This window comes from Schistocerca serialis, chromosome 1 (assembly GCF_023864345.2).
Source record: "Schistocerca serialis cubense isolate TAMUIC-IGC-003099 chromosome 1, iqSchSeri2.2, whole genome shotgun sequence".
NCBI lineage: Eukaryota > Metazoa > Arthropoda > Insecta > Orthoptera > Acrididae > Schistocerca > Schistocerca serialis.
The window spans coordinates 906,100,630-906,124,104 of NC_064638.1; the positions used below are offsets into that span (position 1 = coordinate 906,100,630).

The window sequence follows — 23,475 nt, forward strand, 5'->3', positions numbered from 1 at the left end:
ATGATCCTCACAGAAATAAATACATAAAGAGACCACTATCTCATTTGGATATTTATGAGCTACAGTTGCAACAACATTTTACACATCCTTTCATTCTTTGGAACAGTGAAAAACAAATTTTCTGTAGTTTTTTGATAGCTGTATTTGTACAGTGTCATACTACTCACCATTTGTAACCCTTTATGCGAAACATGAATTGCAGAATAACAAGATATCACTGTGAGTGTCCTTTACGATACTACAGGCAGGATCCAAACCAGTGATGTCACAGGCTTCACATGACTCAAATGGAGTATTTTAGCAAGTTTTCAAATAATTTGAGTATCATTTCCATTTTGTTTTAAATGCTGAAATTCATGAGGGGCAAAAGCATGTCATAACCATAAAACAGCATAACTGACCACTTAAGATGATTTCTGCAAAATGGTGAAAATACCCTATTCTGTCAGAGACAGCAAAGGACTTGGAAGAGCAGTTGGACAGTATCTTGAAAGGAGGATATAAGATAAACATTAACAAAAGCAAAACAAGGATAATTGAATGTAGTCACATTAAATTAGGTGATGCTGTTGTTAGATCAGGAAATGAGACACTTAATGTAGTTGATGATTTTTGTTATTTGGGAAGCAAAATAACTGTTGATACAGAGAGGATATAAAGTGTAGACTGGCAATGGAAAGGAAAGCATTTCTGAAGAAGAAAAATTTGTTAACATTAAATAGTCTTTTCTGAAAGTATTTGTGTGGATTGTAGCCATGTATGGAAGTGAAACATGGAGGATAAACAGTTTAGACAAGAAAATAGAAGCAGCTTTTGAAATGTTGTACAGAAGAATGAAAATCACCTAACTAAAGTGGAGGTACTGAATAGAATTGGGGAGAAAAGAAATTGTGACACAACCTGACCAGAAGAAGGATTCTGTTGGTAGGACACATTCTGAAACATCAAGGTATCACCAATTAAGTGTTGGGGGGAAGTGGCAGTGTAGGGGGAGGGGGGGGGGGGCGGATAAAAATCATAGAGGGAGACCAAGAGATGAATACAGTAAGCAGAGTCATAAGGATGGAGGTTGCCATCCAAGATGAAGAGGCTTGCACGGGATAGAGTAACATGGAGAGCTGCATCAAACCAGTCTTCAGGCAGATGATGACCCCCAACAAATAACTTCTGCAAATGAATGTATAAACCTCTATATAATTTTTCTTGCCAAGAGACCGGTTATCATAATATTTAATAACAATGAAACCCGTACTAATGTCTTATGATGCAGGTGTCTTAACATTAATTCAGTTGCTAGTATTTACTTAAAACAATTCATTCCTTTTTTTAAAAAAGGGAAAGTGAGTTTCATCTGTCTCTTTTGTAAGGAGTTACTATCTTTTGTAAGGACTTAACTAATTTGAGATGAAAGTTCCCGGTTGCTCACTCCATTGGTTTTCAGAAATCTAAAAATTAAATTTCACTGTAGACTGAGATGCATTCCATTCAGTTTTGCCATTGGGGCACTTTGTCATCGATTGAACATTGGCTACTATTCAATTAACATTATGTAAAATGTGTCCAACAGTATATTCTCATATGTACATAATTTGCAACAAACATCTGTACAGTTAATATTTGTAAGTCTTCTCGAAACTGGAGGATACACTGTCTTAGACTCCTTTTTCTCTCTAAGCTATTTTTTTAAGTAGTCACCAAGAGAAGCTATTTGTGATGGTATAAACTTTATTTAATTGTGTATCTTTTCTTTGCAGCTCACAGAAGAATGTAAGGCAGCACTAACAAGAATTTTTAAGGTACATATTTCAAATAATTGGGTTTAACATTACATAAAATCGTGTAGCTTTCTGTTAATTTGGTGCTTTCATTTTTTAATGCTTAGTTCTTCAATCACAGATCTGTGACGTGGACAATGACGAGTTACTAAATGATGAGGAGCTGAATTTTTTCCAAAAACGGTGTTTCAATGCCCCATTGCAGCCACAGGCATTAGAAGATGTAAAATCTGTCTTAAGACGCAATTTATCAAATGGAGTTTCAGGAAATGCAATCACAAAAAATGGTAAATTTATTATATGTAAGGTCTACTTAAGATAAATGAAATTCCATTTATGTGATATGCAGATACTCGTTAAAAATATCTATTTCATGTGCTAAGTATATCTTGATGTCCTTGAATACATTTTGTATAAAAAAATTCTATCACTCTTTTAGGTTTTCTGTTTCTTCATTGCCTCTTTATTCAGAGAGGAAGAAATGAAACAACTTGGACTGTGCTACGCAAATTTGGATATAATGATAATCTTCAAATAGCGCAAGAATTCTTGCATCCACCGTAAGTTGATCTCATTTTCTATGTCTTTTCCCCTTTCCTCCCCCTTGAGCAGCTCTACTTTTCCCTTTTGAATCATCACCCAAAACATCTAGCCCCCTCAACACCCCGCCTCTCCCCCCTCCCTCTCCCCTCTCCCCCCTCCCTCTCCCCCCTCCCTCTCCCCCTCCCTCTCCCCCTCCCTCTCCCACTCCCTCTCCCCCTCCCTCTCCTCCTCCCCCTCCCTCTCCTCCTCCCCCTCCCTCTCCTCCTCCCCCTCCCTCTCCTCCTCCCCCTCCCTCTCCTCCTCCCCCTCCCCATATGTCTCTCCCTCCCTCCCCCTGCCCATATGTCTCTTCTCATATGTCTCCCCCTCCCCTTCCCTCTACATCTACCCCTCCCCCTCACCCTCCCTCTCATAATCACTTTGATATAAGGAAGATGATAAGAGACATTAAAGTCACATAGACATGTCACTTGGACTCTTTAAGTGTTGTAGGATGGACCATGGATTGCAGCTCAGTGAGTCATTAATGTTCATTGCTTATGTTCACTTTTATAAGCATGTGAGACACGATGCCTTATAGCACTGTAAATTGTTGCTAGCTTAAAACTGTTGTCGCAACCAGAGTACCAACAGTTGTTGTAGTTTACCATAATGTAATTTTATGAGTGCAGCCATATTTTCATGCAATGGGATATATTCATAAAAGTCGGGTCAAGGGTGTTTATGAGCAGCTACTTCCAGATAAACTTTCTACACCTGTGTGGGGAATAAGCCATGCCTCCATCTTGAAGGGATGCCATCGTATGTCCATGTTGTGTGTGTCCAGGAAATCAGGGGTGGATAGCGGAAAAGGAAAAAAGTATAAAGACTTGGTGCGATGGAGGATGTGTGCTGTTTAGTGCTGGAAAGGGAACAGAGAAGAGGCTAGATGGGAGAGGACAGTGACTAATGAAGGTTGAGGCCAGGAGGGATATGGGAACGTAGGGTATATTGCAAGAAAGTCCCCACCTGAGCAGTTCAGAAAAGCTAGTGTTGGTGGGAAGGATTCATATGGTATATGCAGTGAAACAATCACCAAAATGAAGGATGTCATGTTTGGCAGCGTGCTCAGCAACAGGGTGGTCCACTTGTTTCTTGGCCACAATTTGTCGGTGGCCATTCATGTGGACAGACAGCTTGTTGGTTGTCATACCTACATAGAATGCAGTACAGTGGTTGCAGCTTAGCTTGTTGATCACATGACTGGTTTCACAGGTAGCCCTGCCTTTGATGGGATAGGTGATGTTTGTGACTGGACTGGAGTAGATGGTGGTGGGAGGATGTATAGGACAAGTCTTGCCTCTGGGTCTGTTGAAGGGTATGAACCATGAGGTAAGGGGTTGGGAACAGGGGTTGTGTAGGGATGGACAAGTATATTGTGCAAGTTCAGTGGAAGGCGGAATACCACTGTGGGAGTGGTGGGAAGGCTAAGGGGCAGGATATTTCTCATGTCAGGGCACAGGTAGTCAAAAACCTTGATGGAGAATGTAATTCAGTTACTCCAGTCCAGGGTGGTACTGAGTTACGGGGGGAATGCTCCTCTGTGGCTGGACGGTGGGACTTGGTGAGGTGGTGGGAGACTGTAAAGATAAGGCATGGGAGATTTGTTTTTGTACAAGGTTGGGAGAGTAATTGCGGTTTCTGAAGGCTTCAGTGAGGCCCTCAGAATATTTCCAGAGGGACTGCTCATCACTGCAAATGCGATGACCATGGTTGGCTACACTGTATCGAAGGGATTTCTTGTTATGGAACGGGTGATGACTATCAAAGTGGAGGTATTGCTGGTGGTTAGTAGGTTTGATATGGACAGAGTTGCTGATGTAGCCATCTGTGGAGGTGGAGGGCAAGGTATAGGAAGGTGACTTGTTGGGTTGAAGAGGATCAGGTGGAGCAAATGGGGGAGAAGTTGTTGAGGTTCTGGAGGAATGTAGATAGGGTGTCCTCACCCTCGATCCAAATCCCAAAGATGTCATCAATGAATCTGAACCAGGTGAGACGTTTAGGATTTTGGGTGTTTAGAAAAGATTCCTTTAAATGACCCATGAATGGGTTAGCATAGATTGGTACCATGTGGGTGCCCATAGCTGTACCACAGATTTCTTCGTAGGTAATGCCTTCAAAGGAGAAGTAATTGTGGGTGAGGATATAGCTGGTCATGGTGGCTAGGAAGGAGGTTGTTGGTTTGGAATCCATCGGGTGTTGCGAAAGATGGTGTTCAATAACAGTAAGGCCATGGGCATTAGGGATGTTAGTGTAAAAGGATGAGCAGGGCACCGCGTGGTAAAGGGACAGGAACTGTGGAGAGTCAGTGGAGGAAATGGTTGGTATCTTTTATGAAGAAGGGTAGGTTCTGGATAACTGGTTTAAGGTGTTGGTATACGAGAGCAGAGATTCTGTCAGTGGGGGCACAGTAACTGGCCACAATGGGGTGTCCTGGATGGTTGGGTTTATGGACTTAAGGAGTCATGTAGTAGGTAGGACTGCGGGGAGTGGTAGGGATGAGCAGAGAGATGGACTCTGGGGAGAGGTTGTGGGATGAGCCTAAGGATTTGAGGAGTGACTGAGATCGTGCTGGATTCCTGGAATGGGGTCACTGTGGCCAGGTTTGTAGATGGATGTATCTGACAGCTGCCAGAGTACTTCTGCCAGATAATCTTTGCGGTTCAAAACAACAGTGGTGGATCCTTTATCCGCAGATAGGATTACAAGATTGGGATAAGTTTTTAAGTGATGGGCTGCAGTTCTTTTTGTGAATGTAAGGTTAGTTTGCATGTTGAGGGATTTGGGGAATGACAGTGAGGGAAGGTTCGAGGTTTAGAAATTCTGGAATGTTAACAGGGGGTGATTTGTGGGTAGTGGCAGTGGATCATGGTTGGATGGAACAGTGAACTGAGTGAGGCAGGGTTCAACATTGATCTTTGGTTGAGTCTGATTGGTAGGGTTGGTGACGAAAAAGTGTGTCCACTGTAGGGACTGGGAGAAGGAGAGAAGGTCTTTAATAAGTCCTGCGTGATTGAATTTGGGAGTGGGGCAATAAGTGAGGCCTTTGGAAAACACTGATATTTCTTCGGGGGATAAGGCTTCTGGAGGAAAGGTTGATGACTGTGTTTCAGGTCAGTTCAGGTTCTGGATTCTGTTCGGTGGTGGAAGGGAGTTTTGGAGGGTGGGGTAAATGTAGTATGTTGTAATCTTACTCTCACACACATCACCATTAAATTCATTGTCTTAGTATCTTCATATTTTCAAAAGCTTCGAGAGGTGTAAGATATACAAAATATTAATTTTTTGCTTATGCTCATTATCTCGTTGTTACTGTCGATGGCACAAAGTATTGTCTAGGGGTAAATTCTTGCAACTGAAATTTCAATTTCTTAGGTTCTTGATGACTAAATAACTCATGAAAATTTTTCTGTATTATTCTTGAATTTTATTCTTTGTCACATCTTCCAACATGACACTGTTTTTACATTTTCCACAATAAAAAAACCAGTAATTAATTGTTGTTGACAAATTTAGAAAAAGTCTACTTCCAGTCTACTTATATTCTGCAGTACTCAGAATTTCCAAAGAGTTTATAAACTTTCTCGACTGGAGAGGAATCTTCACTAAAATATATCATTATTTTGTAAATTAATCTAGAAATAAATTTAAAAATTAGCATTGGATTGTGCAATTAATAATATGAATTTTAAGTATTCCAGAAATTTCGTAATTTCAATTATTTTTAAAAGAAGAGTAATTTTAGCTGTTGGTACATATTGATTGTAACACATTAATTTCTTTTTTATGCAGTTTAGCCTGAAACGTAATACGTCGTATACAAAACATATCAATTCTTTTAGTGAAAAAGCTGAAATCTCTCTCTCTCTCTCTCTCTCTCTCTCTATATATATATATATATATATATATATATATATATATATACAAAGATGACGTGACTTACCATACGAAAGCGCTGGCAGGTCGATAGAAACACAAACGGACACATGCATACACACAAAATTCAAGCTTTCGCAACAAACTGTTGCCTCATCAGGAAAGAGGGAAGGAGAGGGAAAGACGAAAGGAAGTGGGTTTTAAGGGAGAGGGTAAGGAGTCATTCCAATCCCGGGAGCGGAAAGACTTACCTTAGGGGGAGAAAAGGACGGGTATACACTCGCGCACACACACACATATCCATCCACACATGTACAGACACAAGCAGACATATTTAAAGACAAAGAGTTTGGGCAGAGATGTCAGTCGAGGCGGAAGTGCAGAGGCAAAGATGATGTTGAATGACAGATGAGGTATGAGTGGCGGCAACTTGAAATTAGCGGAGATTGAGGCCTGGTGGGTAACGGGAAGAGAGGATATATTGAAGAGCAAGTTCCCATCTCCGGAGTTCGGATAGGTTGGTGTTGGTGGGAAGTATCCAGATAACCCAGACGGTGTAACACTGTGCCAAGATGTGCTGGTCGTGCACCAAGGCATGTTTAGCCACAGGGTGATCCTCATTACCAACAAACACTGTCTGCCTGTGTCCATTCATGCGAATGGACAGTTTGTTGCTGGTCATTCCCACATAGAATGCATCACAGTGTAGGCAGGTCAGTTGGTAAATCACGTGGGTGCTTTCACATGTGGCTCTGCCTTTGATTGTGTACACCTTCCGGGTTACAGGACTGGAGTAGGTGGTGGTGGGAGGGTGCATGGGACAGGTTTTACACCGGGGGTGGTTACAAGGATAGGAGCCAGAGGGTAGGGAAAGTGGTTTGGGGATTTCATAGGGATGAACTAACAGGTTACGAAGGTTAGGTGGACGGCGGAAAGACACTCTTGGCGGAGTGGGGAGGATTTCATGAAGGATGGATCTCATTTCAGGGCAGGATTTGAGGAAGTCGTATCCCTGCTGGAGAGCCACATTCAGAGTCTGGTCCAGTCCCGGAAAGTATCCTGTCACAGGTGGGGCACTTTTGTGGTTCTTCTGTGGGGGATTCTGGGCTTGAGGGGATGAGGAAGTGGCTCTGATTATTTGCTTCTGTACCAGGTCGAGAGGGTAGTTGCGGGATGCGAAAGCTGTTGTCAGGTTGTTGGTGTAATGGTTCAGGGATTCCGGACTGGAGCAGATTCGTTTGCCACGAAGACCTAGGCTGTAGGGAAGGGACCGTTTGATGTGGAGTGGGTGGCAGCTGTCATATTGGAGGTACCGTTGCTTGTTGGTGGGTTTGATGTGGACGGACGTGTGAAGCTGGCCGTTGGACAGGTGGAGGTCAACGTCAAGGAAAGTGGCATGGGATTTCGAGTAGGACCAGGTGAATCTGATGGAACCAGAGCCACTTCCTCATCCCCTCAAACCCAGAATCCCCCACAGAAGAACCACAAAAGTGCCCCACTTGTGACAGGATACTTTCCGGGACTGGACCAGACTCTGAATGTGGCTCTCCAGCAGGGATACGACTTCCTCAAATCCTGCCCTGAAATGAGATCCATCCTTCATGAAATCCTCCCCACTCCGCCAAGAGTGTCTTTCCGCCGTCCACCTAACCTTCGTAACCTGTTAGTTCATCCCTATGAAATCCCCAAACCACCTTCCCTACCCTCTGGCTCCTATCCTTGTAACCACCCCCGGTGTAAAACCTGTCCCATGAACCCTCCCACCACCACCTACTCCAGTCCTGTAACCCGGAAGGTGTACACAATCAAAGGCAGAGCCACATGTGAAAGCACCCACGTGATTTACCAACTGACCTGCCTACACTGTGATGCATTCTATGTGGGAATGACCAGCAACAAACTGTCCATTCGCATGAATGGACACAGGCAGACAGTGTTTGTTGGTAATGAGGATCACCCTGTGGCTAAACATGCCTTGGTGCACGGCCAGGACATCTTGGCACAGTGTTACACCGTCCGGGTTATCTGGATACTTCCCACCAACACCAACCTATCCGAACTCCGGAGATGGGAACTTGCTCTTCAATATATCCTCTCTTCCCGTTACCCACCAGGCCTCAATCTCCGCTAATTTCAAGTTGCCGCCACTCATACCTCATCTGTCATTCAACATCATCTTTGCCTCTGCACTTCTGCCTCGACTGACATCTCTGCCCAAACTCTTTGTCTTTAAATATGTCTGCTTGTGTCTGTACATGTGTGGATGGATATGTGTGTGTGTGCGAGTGTATGCCCGTCCTTTTTTCCCCCTAAGGTAAGTCTTTCCGCTCCCGGGATTGGAAAGACTCCTTATCCTCTCCCTTAAAACCCACTTCCTTTCGTCTTTCCCTCTCCTTCCCTCTTTCCTGATGAGGCAACAGTTTGTTGCGAAAGCTTGAATTTTGTGTGTATGTATGTGTCTGTTTGTGTTTCTATTGACCTTCCAGCGCTTTCGTATGGTAAGTCACGTCATCTTTGTTTTTAAATATATTTTTCCCGTGTTGAATGTTTCCCTCTATTGGGAAACATTCCGCATGGGAAAAATATATCTAAAAACAAAGATGATGTGACTTACCAAACGAAAGTGCTGGCAGGTCGATAGACACACAAACATACACACAAAATTCTAGCTTTCGCAACCAATGGTTGCTTCATCAGGAAAGAGGGAAGGAAAGGGAAAGACGAAAGGATGTGGGTTTTAAGGGAGAGGGTAAATGTCTGCTTGTGTCTGTGTATGTGCGGATGGATATGTGTGTGTGTGCAAGGGTATACCTGTCCTTTTCTCCCCCTAAGGTAAGTCTTTCCGCTCCCAGGATTGGCATGACTCCTTACCCTCTCCCTTAAAACCCACATCCTTTCGTCTTTCCCTCTCCTTCCCTCTTTCCTGATGAAGCAACCGTTTGTTGCGAAATCTTGAATTTTGTGTGTATGTTTGTGTTTTTTTGTGTGTCTATCGACCTGCCAGCGCTTTTGTTTGGTAAGTCTCATCATCTTTGTTTATATATAAACAAAGATTCTGTAACTTACTAAATGAAAGCGTTGGTATGTTGATAGAAACAATAACAAACACAAACACACACACACACACACACACACACACACACACACACACACACAAATTTCAAGCTTTCGCAACCCGCGGTTGCTTCATCAGGAAAGAGGGAAGGAGAGGGAAAGACGAAAGGATGTGGGTTTTAAGGGAGAGGGTAAGGAGTCATTCCAATCCCAGGAGTGGAAAGACTTTCCTTAGGGGGAAAAAAGGACAGATACACACACAAGCGCGCACCCACCCACACACACACACACACACACACACACACACACACACACAAACACACATATACATGTACGAAGGTTAGGTGGATGGCGGAAAGATGGAAAGACACTCTCCTTCATGAAATCCTCCCAGCTCCACCAAGAGCGTCTTTCTGCCATCCACCTAACCTTTGTAACCTCGTAGTTCATTCCTATGAAATCCCCAAACCATCATCCCTACCCTCTGGCTCCTACCCTTGTAACTGCCCCCGGTGTAAGACCTGTCCCATGCACTCTCCCACCACCACCTACTCGAGTCCTGTAACCCGGAAGTTGTACACGATCAAAAGCAGACATGTTTACACTGTGAAGCGTTCTATGTGGGAATGACCAGCAACAAACTGTCCATTCGCATGAACGGACAGAGGCAGACTGTGTTTGTTGATAATGAGGATCACTCTGTGGCTAAACATGCCTCGGTGCACGGCCAGCACATCTTGGCACAGTGTTACACCGTCTGGGTTATCTGGATACTTCCCACTGACACCAACCTACCAGAACTCCGGAGATGGGAACTTTCCATTCAATATGTTCTCTCCTCCCGTTACCCACCAGGCGTCAACCTCTGCTAATTTCAATTTGCTGCCCCTCGTACCTCACCTGTCATTCAACAACATCTTTGCCTCTGTACATCCGCCTCGACTGACATCTCTGCCCAACCTCTTTGCGTATTCATATGTCTGCCTGTGTCTGTATATGTGCGGATGGATGTGTGTGTGTGTGTGTGTGTGTGTGTGTGTGTGTGTGTGTGTGTGTGTGTGTGTGTGTGTGGCGGGCGCGCGCGCGGGTGTATATCTGTCCTTTTTTCCCCCTGAGGTAAGTCTTTCCACTCCTGGGATTGGAATGACTCCTTACCCTCTCCCTTAAAACCCACATCCTTTCGTCTTTTCCTCTCCTTCCCTCTTTCCTGATGAGGCAACCTTGGGTTGCGAAAGCTTGAAATTTGTGTGTGTGTTTGTGTGTTTTTTATTGTCTCCTATCAACATACCGACGCTTTCGTTTGGTAAGTTTTATATATATGGGGGGGGGGGGGGGTGTATGTTAGAGGAGGGTAATGTTAGAGGAGGGTGGCTCGTTGTAAGGTCTATGAGACAGAGTTTGTCAGCTATGAGGAGGTGTGGAGGAGGTTTGAAGATTGTTGTAGAGGGGGTGGACAGTTGTACTTCAAGGCAGGAGTAGGAAGTGAGCAGGATAGAGAGCTTTTTGAGGTAGTGTTGTGCATGTTGCTCTAGTTCCTGGAGGGCAAGAGTTTCAATGTGTGTTATGGGTTTCAGCTATTTTGGATTGCATAGCAGGAGAATTTTGTGTGTGGAGAGAAGGTTTGGGCTTGGTTGATATTGTTTTAAAGGACTATGTTGGTGTGGGTTAATGATTGGCCTAATCTGAATAGGTGGAGTCCATTCTGGCAGCCGGAGATGGGTAATTTGCTTGTAAGGCCATTTGGGGGGATTCCATGAGCCGAGCAACAACAAAGGAACAGTATGTGGGGCTGGGTTCTGGCTAGAGATAAGGAAACTTCTCTGTATTGATGCAGATGGAAGGAGCAAGGATCCGTGGTGGTGGAAAAAATGTGAAAAATTACGCCCAAAAAAAATCGCAAAAATACATCAAATATGAGTGAAAAATCATGAGAAGGATGAAATGGAGGCGAGAGGGGGAAAAAAGATGGAATTTGAGGGAGTCGATGATAGCAAAAGGTGAAAACTGACTAAAGTTGGTGAGAAGTCAGAGTGAGATCAAAAAAAGATATAAATAATAAATATGTATTTTACTGTGGGTGGCAGGTTTGAGGTCGGATAAGTATGAAGAAGGGGGCTGGCAGATGTGTCTGGATGAGGTTGAATTAGTGGGTGCGGTTTGGGATGGAACAGAGAAAGAGTGTGGAGTGAGGAGGGGTTCATAGGATGAGATCCAAGATCGTGTGGCACCAGAAAGGTGCAGCAAATAACATGCAAAAATACAGGAGAGTGGTGCAGGGAGAGTGATCAATTAGAAGGTATGGATTAATGATATCAGTGGGAGTGATGTGTGACATAAGATGCTGCACTAACAATCAATGTGGTCTTGTAGCCATCTGTTCCATACAGCCGAGATGGTTGATACAGTGTGGCTTGTAAGTAGTGCCAACAATCAAGTGGACCACACTGTTGCTGAGCACGCTGTCAAACATGACATCCTTCATTTCAGTGACTGCAACACAGCCTGTGCTATACGGATCCTTCCCACCAACACCAGCTTTTCTGAATTGCGCAGGTGGGAACTTTCCGTGCAATATATCCTACGTTCCTGTAACCCTCCTGGGCTCAACCTTCGTTAGTGACTGTCCTCTCCCAACCGACCCCTTCTCTGTTCCCTTTCCAGCATGATACAGCCCACATCCTCCATTGCACCCAGTCTTTTTACTTCTCTCCTTTTCCGCTATCTCCCCCCCCCCCCCCCCCCCACCTCCCCACTGCCCTCCACCTAACCTTGCAGCTGCACATAGCGGCCCTACCCTCTTTCCATCTCGCCCCTGCGTGCTCCCCAACAGCACATCACTGTCCACCACCCCCACCCTACTACTCCTCCCCTTCCCCGCCCCAGCCTCCTCCTCTGAGACTGCAGTCATGTGTGTGTGAGTTGCATTTGTGTGTGTATGTATGTGTGTGTTTGTCATCTATATTTTGACGAAGCCCTTACTGGCTGAATGCTATATTTGTGACTGTCATTTTTTTGTGCATATCTGCGACTCAACATCTTATGTAATTAATGATTACAAGATATCATGAAAATAAATGTATTGAAAATGAACAACAAATTACATTAAACATTGAAACTTGAGCCCCTCCACAAAATTAAACAAGAGATCTTGAAGGGCAGTCATTTCAGAAATCAGCATCGCAGTTTCTTGTAGCACAGCTGAAATGGAGACTACTGAAGTAACATTTATTCCATGTTTGAGTTCCCTCAATTCATATTCAACAGCGTGTAATGATTTTAATTTCCCCTTTCAACTGAATAACATTTTTCACTAATTTTTCACTTCAGTGTGTTTGCATAAACTTCGGTTAAAAAAATCTAATTCTTAGGCTTCATTACAATCACATTTATGGCTCAAGAGTGACCGATAAGTGGGACATTTCACTAATCCTCTCCACAGTAGATATACCCAAGTGATTTATAACAATTTAATTCCTTTGTTATGGGGTGACGCAGCACAGCAGACAGCTATTATACTTGACTGCCCTGAATATACATCTGGAAATGTTGTTGCTACTATTTGACATTTTTATTTTTTACATTCAGACTTTGAATATTCATCTTTGGTAAAGCCTATTTTGCATAACTATTGGCGCCAATGGCAGTATCAGAGGTGCATTTTTAGACAGAAGCTCAAACGTTAGTGTGTGAAACGTGAAGCTGCTTTAAATCTCAAATAATCTTCTTTCACAGTGTCTTTACCTCTGCTCACAGTAGTCTAAAACACAAGTGTTTCTTAACAGTAAACTCTCATTCATACATATTGGCATATGTTATATGACACAGATTTGTCATGGTTTGAGAGAGGTCAGCAGTGCATAAATCTTGGAGGAGAGCTCTGTCAGGAGAGCTCCAGATAAGTTTTTGGAATATTTGGAATTTAAATTATTTCATCTACTTGTTTGGAGTTGCTGCTTCACATTTCATTTGTTGCATGATTACTTAATGTTTGATTTTCAAATGAATGAAAAGTTTTTATCAGCTAAAAGTGTTGTATGCTAAAGCTTATACTTTCAGTTTTATTTTATCAGTCTTCGAGTGCACAGTGGCTGTACTACGGAACTGAGTCACAAGGGTCAACAGTTTCTTTCCACATTATTCAATCATCATGACAAGGACAAAGATGGAGCCCTTTCACCCAAAGAATCTGAAAGTCTCTTTTCAGCGTGTCCTGTTCCCCTTTGGGGCAATGGCATGTGCAACACTGTTGTAACAAATTCTCAGGTCAGTGCTATAAAATTATTTCTTTTTTCTCTTTTTTCAGCCATAGAAATAATATGACTTTTCCCTCTTTATTGTTAATCCTTTGTCCGTTGACAGTAAAGCAAGTATTATCATCAGAAAAAAAAAAAAAAAAAAAAAAAAAACTTCAGATTTTCAAAACCAACATATTATATTTAGCTTTACCATATTACCCACATTTCTGACTAAAAATCTTGTGCTGTGTGTACAATTAGCTATAGCTCTGTGTTACTTTTTCTTTGTAACTTTTGAAAAAGTGGAGGTTTAATAACAATCAAAGTTATGACATTGTATGTGTTGCTGTCAGGCTTACTGCAATGGCATCCAAAATTAAAGCAATTGCATTTATTTTGCCACAAAACAGTACAAACTAGTGGTAATAAGTAGAAACAGTGTAAAGAATACAGAACATAAACAGCTGCAATATGCATAAAGCTAGACAAAACTGTTCTTCATTTGTTCCAACTTAACAGATTTGCACTCATATTCCAACAACTGGCTAATGTGCTCAGTATCCGTGCGACCATCTGTGGTAGCAACACAGGCCTGACGACGACGGGGTATGCTGTGAATGATTCCATCACTCTCATGATGAGGCAATAACACCCATTCTTCCTGTAGAGGTGCTCACATGTCGTGGAGGGTGGTTGGTGGATGCTTATGTGATGCAACCCATTTCTCTAATGCGTCTCCAACATGTTCTATGGGATTCAGATCGGGAGAGTGAGCAGGCCACCTCATGCATGCAATTTCTTCCGTTTCCAAGAAAACATCAATCACCCGTGCTCTATGAGGTCGAGCATTATCATCCGTCAGTGCGAAGACTGGGCCCACAGCAGCTTCCAACAACTGAACATGAGATCCCAAGATCTCGTCACGATACTTGACAGCTCCAGATGAAATCCATCGAGAATCATTCTCGAGACCAAATTGGGAGTCATCTGTAAAAAGAACATTGGCCCACTGTAGGATATCCAGGCAGCATGTTGACAACTCCACTGTACATGTTCTCTTATGTGAAGACACGTCAGAAGTACACATATAGCAGGTCTCTGGCAATAAAGGCCACTCTGCTGAAGACTTTTGTACTGTTTGCCTCTTATAAAACATGCCCAGTGGATGCTGCGATGTCAGATTCCAGTTGCCGTGCAGTACTAAGGCGGTACCGTCGTGCCCTTCCAGCCAAAAATGGTCTTCCCTTCCTGATTTCACATGTAGTGGTCCCTGTCCAGGTCTTAGGGATACAGTTTCGGTCTCTATAAACTGTTGCCACATCTGAGAAATAAGAGCGATTCAACATCGGGATACATCAGTTTCCTACTGTCCAACTTCCATTCTTCACATGGCCCTCCACTGCAGAGTGTCTGTTAGGCTTCCTCTCTATACCATACTGCACTGTCTTTGACTGTGTATGCAGTGATTGTGAATGTGGGACTACCTGCCAAACACTACCCCCTTTGATAGATGCCCCGACATCATCGTCGGCGTGGTTGTCTGTTAACTGGAATCCCATCTTCCGTCAGAACACAAGCATATGAATATCTGTCGGCAGTTTGCATGAGTCTATCATGAATTATACACAGTATGGGGAAATTGCAGTTTGTCACTTTAATTTTGAACAAAAGTGTATCCATATATATATATATATATATATATATATATATAAGGAAACATTCCACGTGGGAAAAATTATATATAAAAACAAAGATGAGGTGACTTACCGAACAAAAGCGCTGGCAGGTCGATAGACACACAAACATACACACAAAATTCAAGCTTTCGCAACAAACTGTTGCCTCATCAGGAAAGAGGGAAGGAGAGGGGAAGACGAAAGGAAGTGGGTTTTAAGGGAGAGGGTAAGGAGTCATTCCAATCCCGGGAGCGGAAAGACTTACCTTAGGGGGAAAAAAGGGACAGGTATACACACGCACACACGCACATATCCATCCACACATACAGACACAAGCAGAAATATATATATATATAAAGATTCCATGACTTACCAAACGGGAAAGCGCTGGTAGATAGGCACAATAAAAAAAAAAAAAAACACACACACAAACACACACACAGAATTTCAAGCTTTCGCAACCAACGGTTGCCTCGTCAGGAAAGAGGGAAGGAGAGGGAAAGATGAAAGGATGTGGGTTTTAAGGGAGAGGGTAAGGAGTCATTCCAATCCCGGGAGCGGAAAGACTTACCTTGGGGGAAAAAAGGACAGGTATACACTCGCGCGCACACACACACACGTGCTCCCGGGATTGGAATGACTCCTTACCCTCTCCCTTAAAATCCACATCCTTTCATCTTTCCCTCTCCTTCCCTCTTTCCTGACGAAGCAACCGTTGGTTGCGAAAGCTTGAAATTTTGTGTGTTTTTGTGTGTGTGTGTGTGTGTGTTTTTTTTTTTTATTATTATTGTGCCTATCTACCAGCACTTTCCCGTTTGGTAAGTCATGGAATCTTTGTTTTTAATATATTTTATTATATTTTTCCCATGTGGAATGTTTCTTTCTATTTTATGTATATATATAAAGGATGCCAAACTTTTCAAAATTATGGCTGCAGCTATGCATCATATTCCCTTTCAATATGCAATGGACTTACATTGTAAAAACTATCCCATTCACGAGGTGACCTTTGTTTACTGTATTGCAACCATAGCAGTAAGTGATCATTATCGTCACACTTAAAAGGTGATGTGAAGAACAGACTGAGCAGCCTATAGCCTACTTCTACTATAACAGGCCTAATATCTATCTGCAAGGACTATATGATGATAACCTTGTGCACTTAGTATGTTACATTAACACTTCAGAAACGTTAACATGTTTATATCTTTGTTGGAAATAGTTTTGAAGACTTATCACATATACTTTATTCTTAATTTAGTGCCATTACAGAACCTTCATGTTTCTTAATGTATATTTCTCCAAGAAATTTACTGTAATGGCACATAACATCATAAACGTGTCAGTTTATAAGTCAGTTCCAAACAATCAAAAATCCAGGTTGGAATATATACAGTTCTGCAAAGGATAGATTGCTCTCACCGTAAAGATGACATGTTGAGCTGCATAAAGGTGGACAAAGCCTTCATCAGAAAAGAAAAACAAAAACTGCTATCTCTGGCCAGAGCAGCCAGAGATAGGACTCTTGTGTCTGAGGTGTGCTTGCTTATGTGAATGAAGGCTTTGGCCAAAACCTTAGTATGTAACAGTCTTTTCACCATACCTGTCTGCAACTTAATGTGTTGTCTTTATGGTAGCAATCTATATTTTCTATGATCGTTAATTTCAAATTTCTGTTGGAGCATTAGCTTTTGTCATTTTTGTTTTGTTTACTTTCTTAAAACTGCTGCAAAATCTCCTCACAATCTCCAGCCATATGTTTTTATGAAGTATAGATAGAAATTAATCAGCTGTTGTTGAGCTTCTTTTTCTTCTGTCTTCTTTAACCACAGAGCCCAGCTGACATTTTCTCCTAATCCATGTTTGTTCTTGTTTTCTCAAACCCTTTCCTTCCTTTGGCTGATGAAGGAGTCTGTGGCACCTGAAGGTAGCTTTCTTAGTCACTTTGTTTGTGGTAGTCACTGCCACTGGGTAGACAAGCTTCTTTCTATTCACATTTAAGTGAAGTTTCCTTTTGATGGTCATCAGTAGTACATTTCCTGACAATAAACTAAGTTTATGTGATTCTACTTCACAGTTAATAATTTCGAATTTTCTTACAGGGTTGGATTACCTTGCAAGGTTACATGTGTCAGTGGACATTGATCACATTGCTTGATGTGCAAAAAACATTTGAATACTTGGCTTATCTTGGATACAACATTATTGAAAATGAAAGCCAGCTGTCTGCTGTAATAGGTAAGCAATATATTTATGTGTACTGGGGAAATTAATTTATTATTATTATTATTATTTTACACGTCTAGTTTTGTAGGACATAATTGAGGAACAAATCTTCAAGGTCATGAAATGTGTCAGTACATGAAATTACAACACAAGTAATAACGGATAAAACAAAATGTTTATGAACCCAAAAAAGTACAAGCCATAAGTTTGTGTAAATGCAGTCAACAATATAACACAGGAATCAGCTTAATTTTTCAAGTTCAAGGAACTCTTCGACATACAAAGAGTGACCTATGAGGAAACTCTTCAGCTTTGATTTGAAAGTGCATGGATTACTGTTAAGTTTTTTGAATTCCTGCGGTAGCTTATTGAAAATGGATTCTGCACAAGAGTCAAGAAAGTACGATCCAAAAGCAGATTGGATTTCTGCTTAGTATTAACCGAGTGAAAATTGCTAATTCTTGGGAATATGATGATATTGTTAACAAGAAATGACAGTAAAGAATGAATATGTCTGCTTGTGTCTGTAGGTGTGGATGGATATGTGCGTGTGTGCGAGTGTACACCTGTCCTTTTTCCCCCTAAGGTAAGTCTTTCCGCTCCCGGGATTGGAATGACTCCTTACCCTCTCCCTTAAAACCCACTTCCTTTCGTCTTCCCCTCTCCTTCCCTCTTTCCTGATGAGGCAACAGTTTGTTGCGAAAGGTTGAATTTTGTGTGTATGTTTGTGTGTCTATCGACCTGCCAGCGCTTTTGTTCGGTAAGTCACCTCATCTTTGTTTTTTTTTTATATATAATACAAGAGGATATAACACCATATATCATAAGTGAACGAAAATAAGCAAAGTAAACTACTTTTCATGTTGAACTATCGTTTACTTCAGACACCATTTGAATAGTAAAAATGGCAGCATTAAGTCTTTGAACATGATCCTGAATGGGGCCTTTCCATGACAGTTTACTATCCATCTGAACACCAAGAAATTTGAACCATTCAGTTTCACTAATCATATGCCCTTTCTGTGAAATTAAAACTTTAGATTTTGTTGAATTGTGTGTTAGAAAATGTAAAAACTGAGTCTTTCCATGAATTAGCGTTAATTTATTTTCTACAAGCCATGAACTTATGTCATGAACTGAGCTGTTTGAAATAGTGCCAATGCCACGCACAACATCCTTTACTACCAAGCTAGTGCCATCAGAAAACCAAAAATATTTTAGAATCACCTGTGATACTAGAGGGCGTATAAGTTATATAAATAAGGAACAAGAGTCACCCCACCACTGATCCCTGCAGCGTTCTACAATTGTCCATGTTCCACTCAGACCCTACATAATATCACAGTTATTCTCAACACTGTGGATAATGACCTTTTGCTGCCTGTTGTAAAAGTAAGAGGTGAACCAGTTGTGAGCTACTCACTGTGTTCTATAATGGTCTAACTTCTGGAGCAATATTTTGTGATCAACACAATCAAATGCCTTATTTAAATAAAAAAGATGTGTAGTGTTCGAAACCTTTTGTTTAATCCATCCAGTACTTCGCAGAGAAAAGAAAATATAGCATTTTCAGTTGTTAAACTACTTCTAAAACAGAATTGTACATTTGATAGCAAATGATGTGAAAGAAAATGATCAGTTATTCTTACATATACAGCTCTTTCAGTAACTTTAGCAAATGCTGATGGCAGAGAAATAGGTCTAAAATTGTCTACATTATCCCTTTGTCCCATTTTATAAGGAGGCTTTACTACTGAGTACTTAAATCGTTCAGAAAACTGATAATTCTTAAAGGAATATAGCTACGTACAGGGCTAACATGTGCAGCACAGTACTTCAATGTTCTACTAGGTACTCCATCATGTCCGCGAGAGTTCCTAGTCTTCAGTGATTTAATTATTGACTCAATCTCCCACTTATCACTATCACAGAGGAGTATTTCCGACTTCAGTCTCAGAAAGGCATTTTCCACGGCACTCTGGTTGGAAAAAACACAATCTGCATCAGATAATATGATTTTAGGTGCTCTTCCAATATCCTTTTTCTAGCACAGTCACATACAAAATTAATATTGAAGTCACCACATATAACATTTAGAAACTAAGTTTTTATTTAATTCACCAGCAATGCTCAGAAAGTGATTGTTAAATGCTGTACATATATCTGACTTACCAGTAACACAGTAACAGAAATATTTTTATTTTGAAATGACTTTATATCGTCGACCTTGTGATACTAACCAGACACTTCCTTCACAACTGACCATATCCTATGAATTAGCTGTTCTATTTGCATACCACATACTTTTTGCCTTCCTAATCACATTTTTAAGCACCTTACAATACTGTTTGTAATGGGCTACTGTAACTCGATTGTGACTATTTCTAACATATTGATATAATTTCCACTTTGTTCTACATGATATCCTTATCCCATTAATCAGCTACCCAGGCTGCCTTTTATTGCGAGTACCCTGTTTAGAACATTATTAAGAAAGCACCTTTCAAAGAGCATGAGAAATGTGTAAGCAAAGCATTATATTTGTCATCTATGTTATTGGCACTATAAACATCCTGCCCCTCTTGTTTCTTAACAATGTCTCAAAAAACTCTCTATTGCCATTGGATTAGCTTTTCTACATATTTTGTAATTATATATAAAATTAGTTTGAGTACTAAAACTTTTTAGCGTTAAAATTTGTGCATCATGGTCTGAAAGGCCATTCACCCTTGTACTAACAGAACGACAGTGTAATAATGAAGAATGAATAAAATTATTGTCTATGGTTGTGCTACTGTTCCGCTGCACTCTGGTTGGTAAACAACACAATCTGCATCAGATAATATGAATTTAGGTGCCCTTCCAATATCCTTTTTCTAGCACAGTCACGTCCAAAATTAAAATTGAAGTCACCACATATAACTAATTTTTGGTACGTCCTATAAAGTGAACCAAGAATCATCTCTAGCTGAAGCAGAAATGCTGTGAAGTCAGAGTCATTATCGGTGTTTTTGGAACGTCTGCAGCTATCATTCATTATTTAAATAATGAAATGCTGCTTCAGTTGATATTTTTTCATGCTTAGCACAGTGCGTTTTGAGAATTTTTTCTTGATATCAAGTGCAAATATTTACATAAGTTTTTTGTGTTGTGTTTGCATATGTGTTGTTCTGCATCTCTTGAACTGTAGTAGTCTTTTTGAAGTTATCCAGTACTGTGCTTCCTCAGTTATGAAGAAAACAACACACATGCGAACTATCACTTGTGTTGGTTTTTTTGTTACATGACAAAAATGTATACATAAATATTGCACTTAACAATGAGAATAAATCCGTGAAACACGTTTTTCTCAGCATGAGAGTATACATAATTCATGTAGTGTTTTAACCAAAAACATTTGAGCAATGCAAACTGAATAAAGGTGTCAACTAGAGCTACAAGCAGCCAAAAGACAAAACACACTAAATATGGTTCAACAAAGGTGTGACTGATTACGACAATCACAAAACTGCGCATGCGCTGTAGAGAATGTAGTTACTCCTGTCGGCCACCGTGCAGAGTAAAGTTTGGCAGCGGCAGGAGATTCAGCATGAATTGTTCCAACTTTTATATGTTTACCAGTTTAAATCTGCTAAGTAGAGCACCCTGGTGTCAAGAAACTTAACCACATAATGTTTGTAAACACTACTTGATGGCCAACATCATGCCAGCATCATTTTACATCAGTTTTTTTTTTTCCAAAAACATTTTTTGATAAAGCGTGAACTACGGAAAATTTTTAAATATGTTGACGCAAAATTGGGTGTGAATTAACATTGTAAACAGTGGGAAAACATTAACTCTGGGAACGTAAAAGAGAGGTTATACTGTTCAGGAATTTTCCCACAAGTGATACCACCACCACCTGCTATGCTGTCGCCTATAAGTTTTGCCAGCCTCCCCTTTCCATATCTATTGAGGTCCAGGCCATGCCTAGTGAAACCCGATCTGTTGACACACTCAATTGGCACCACTGCAGTGTGAGCCATGGACTTCGCCATCAGTGCCTTCTCCAGCCCTATGTTAACACACCTAACAGAAGCATTAAGATGAAGCTGATCATGACCCTGAAACAGTTGCACGAAGTGCACAATAGTGCCTCCAGTTTGAGTAGCTATCTTTACCAGGTCACCCTACATAACTCCCCTATGTTGTTAGTCACCAGAGCAAACCCTGCACTAGGCTTCACAATGCTGGTGACCTGGTACTCACTCCCCAACACTTCCTGCAACTGCTGGTCCACACCTATGCTGTGCGAGCTACCTAACAGCAGAACCTTTGTCTTTCTGTTAGAATTTGTAACTGATTTAGGCTTCCTAACTACCGAGGACTGTTGCATGTTTCCTACACCTACAGCTACAGGAGGCTCCTCTCCACTAAGCTCTGACAGTTAGTCAAATCTATTGGTTGTCCACAAAGTAAAATTGTCTGAATATCTCCTCCTCAAAGCTGCCATCTTAACAACTGCTAGTTCCCATTCCCGAGCACCCTTCACACTCCTCATCCTACCTAGTTCCTCCTCTGCCTTCTGTAACTGCACCAGAGGGACACATATCTTACCCTCCTGCTCCTCTATCAGCTTATTTCTGCTACAAATTCTGCATTTCCAGGAGAGGATCCCATTAGAATACCCACTGGCTTCCCCACTGCACTGCCCCCCATGAAAATACTTTGAACAAATCTCACACCAAAACCCACTACTCTCAAACGTACGACAGAGCCCACACTTCTGACTCATGGTAAAATATTAACAGCTACTGAAAACACTAAAAGTAATTAATGGTATAGAACTATTTAAAGAACGAATAATACTGATCTTGAATTTCACTCTCTACTAAGAAAGCAACTACTTTTATTAATACTACTAAACCACAATTAATACCAATACCACAAAAACTTCACACAATTTCTTATCTAAAACCGAAATCCAAGTGACCATTGGAACACTCAACAAAATTAGATACAGTGAACGAAAGTTTTACCGAAATATTTCACTACAAACAATAAGAAACATCAGCAGAAAACTACAATACTAAATTCAATAAATGACTTCAGCGCACAAACAATTCTATACACTCAGTAGGCGAAAGTTTCTGAAAGTTTTTTAAACTGTTATTTCACAAAAAACAGCATGAGACACCATTGAAAACTATTAAATTTAATAACTGAATAATAGTGCACAAACAACTTTGTCAGAACTTACGAATCTCTACAGTTGCAACTGCACTTCGCAAAATGTAAACACACTGCTAATGTCTGGATGAACAATTGAAAACTGCTAAATTTAATATTCGTATACAGTGTACAAACAACTTTGTCAGTACTTAGCCTTACAACTGTTACAGCTGCAACTGCACACTGAGAAATGTAAACATACTGCTGTGACTTGGATGAATGTCATAAGGACACTCACAAATAACAGACCACTCAAATCAACAACACAGAGAGAAAGATTGAGATGAATGAAAATTCACTAATAAGTTACTTTTAAATCAAATTTTAACACAAATAATCTTTAAAACTTTATAAAATATTGGCGAGTGATTTGAACAGCAGTCCAACACGTGACACCAAACCAAAGTAGGTGTTATCTTTTTTCTCCTGCCCTTTTATGTCAACATGTGTTTGTTTGGGGGGGGGGGGGGGGGGGGGTCAGTCGGTGTGTGTGTGTGTGTGTGTGTGGGCGTGCCTGCACGCGCACGCATGAGTTCATGCGTGCGCGCTGGCTGTGGCTCTCGCTCTCTGTTGTACTCATTGAGATTTCTACCATTGCACACTAACACACTGTAGTGTCACAGTTGTGGCGAGTGGGCATCGTAGAAAGAAAAGTCACTTGGAGGTAACAGATTGTCTTTAGATTGGACATAGCATTAGCTCTCTACTGGGAGGGGAATACAGTTCAGTATCTTTTTTTACAATAGCAGTTATTTATATGTGCATCTGTCATAAATGGTATTTAATTACAACTTGGTTCAAATTGTCATTGGTGTTACAATATTTGAGAACATAGAC

At 41.2% G+C, this 23,475-nt stretch overlaps 1 protein-coding gene across 3 annotated transcripts in view; it reads left to right on the forward strand.

The window, feature by feature from the left end:
* LOC126411880 (mitochondrial Rho GTPase) overlaps positions 1-23,475 on the forward strand; it is a 181,961-nt gene that overhangs the window by 96,499 nt on the left and 61,987 nt on the right. For all 3 annotated transcript variants that reach the window (XM_050081399.1, XM_050081400.1, XM_050081401.1), the window contains exons 6-10: positions 1,755-1,796; positions 1,897-2,062; positions 2,215-2,335; positions 13,358-13,550; positions 17,301-17,436. In XM_050081399.1, coding sequence (XP_049937356.1) covers positions 1,755-1,796; positions 1,897-2,062; positions 2,215-2,335; positions 13,358-13,550; positions 17,301-17,436 — 658 coding nt within the window. The remainder of the gene's footprint in view (positions 1-1,754; positions 1,797-1,896; positions 2,063-2,214; positions 2,336-13,357; positions 13,551-17,300; positions 17,437-23,475) is intronic.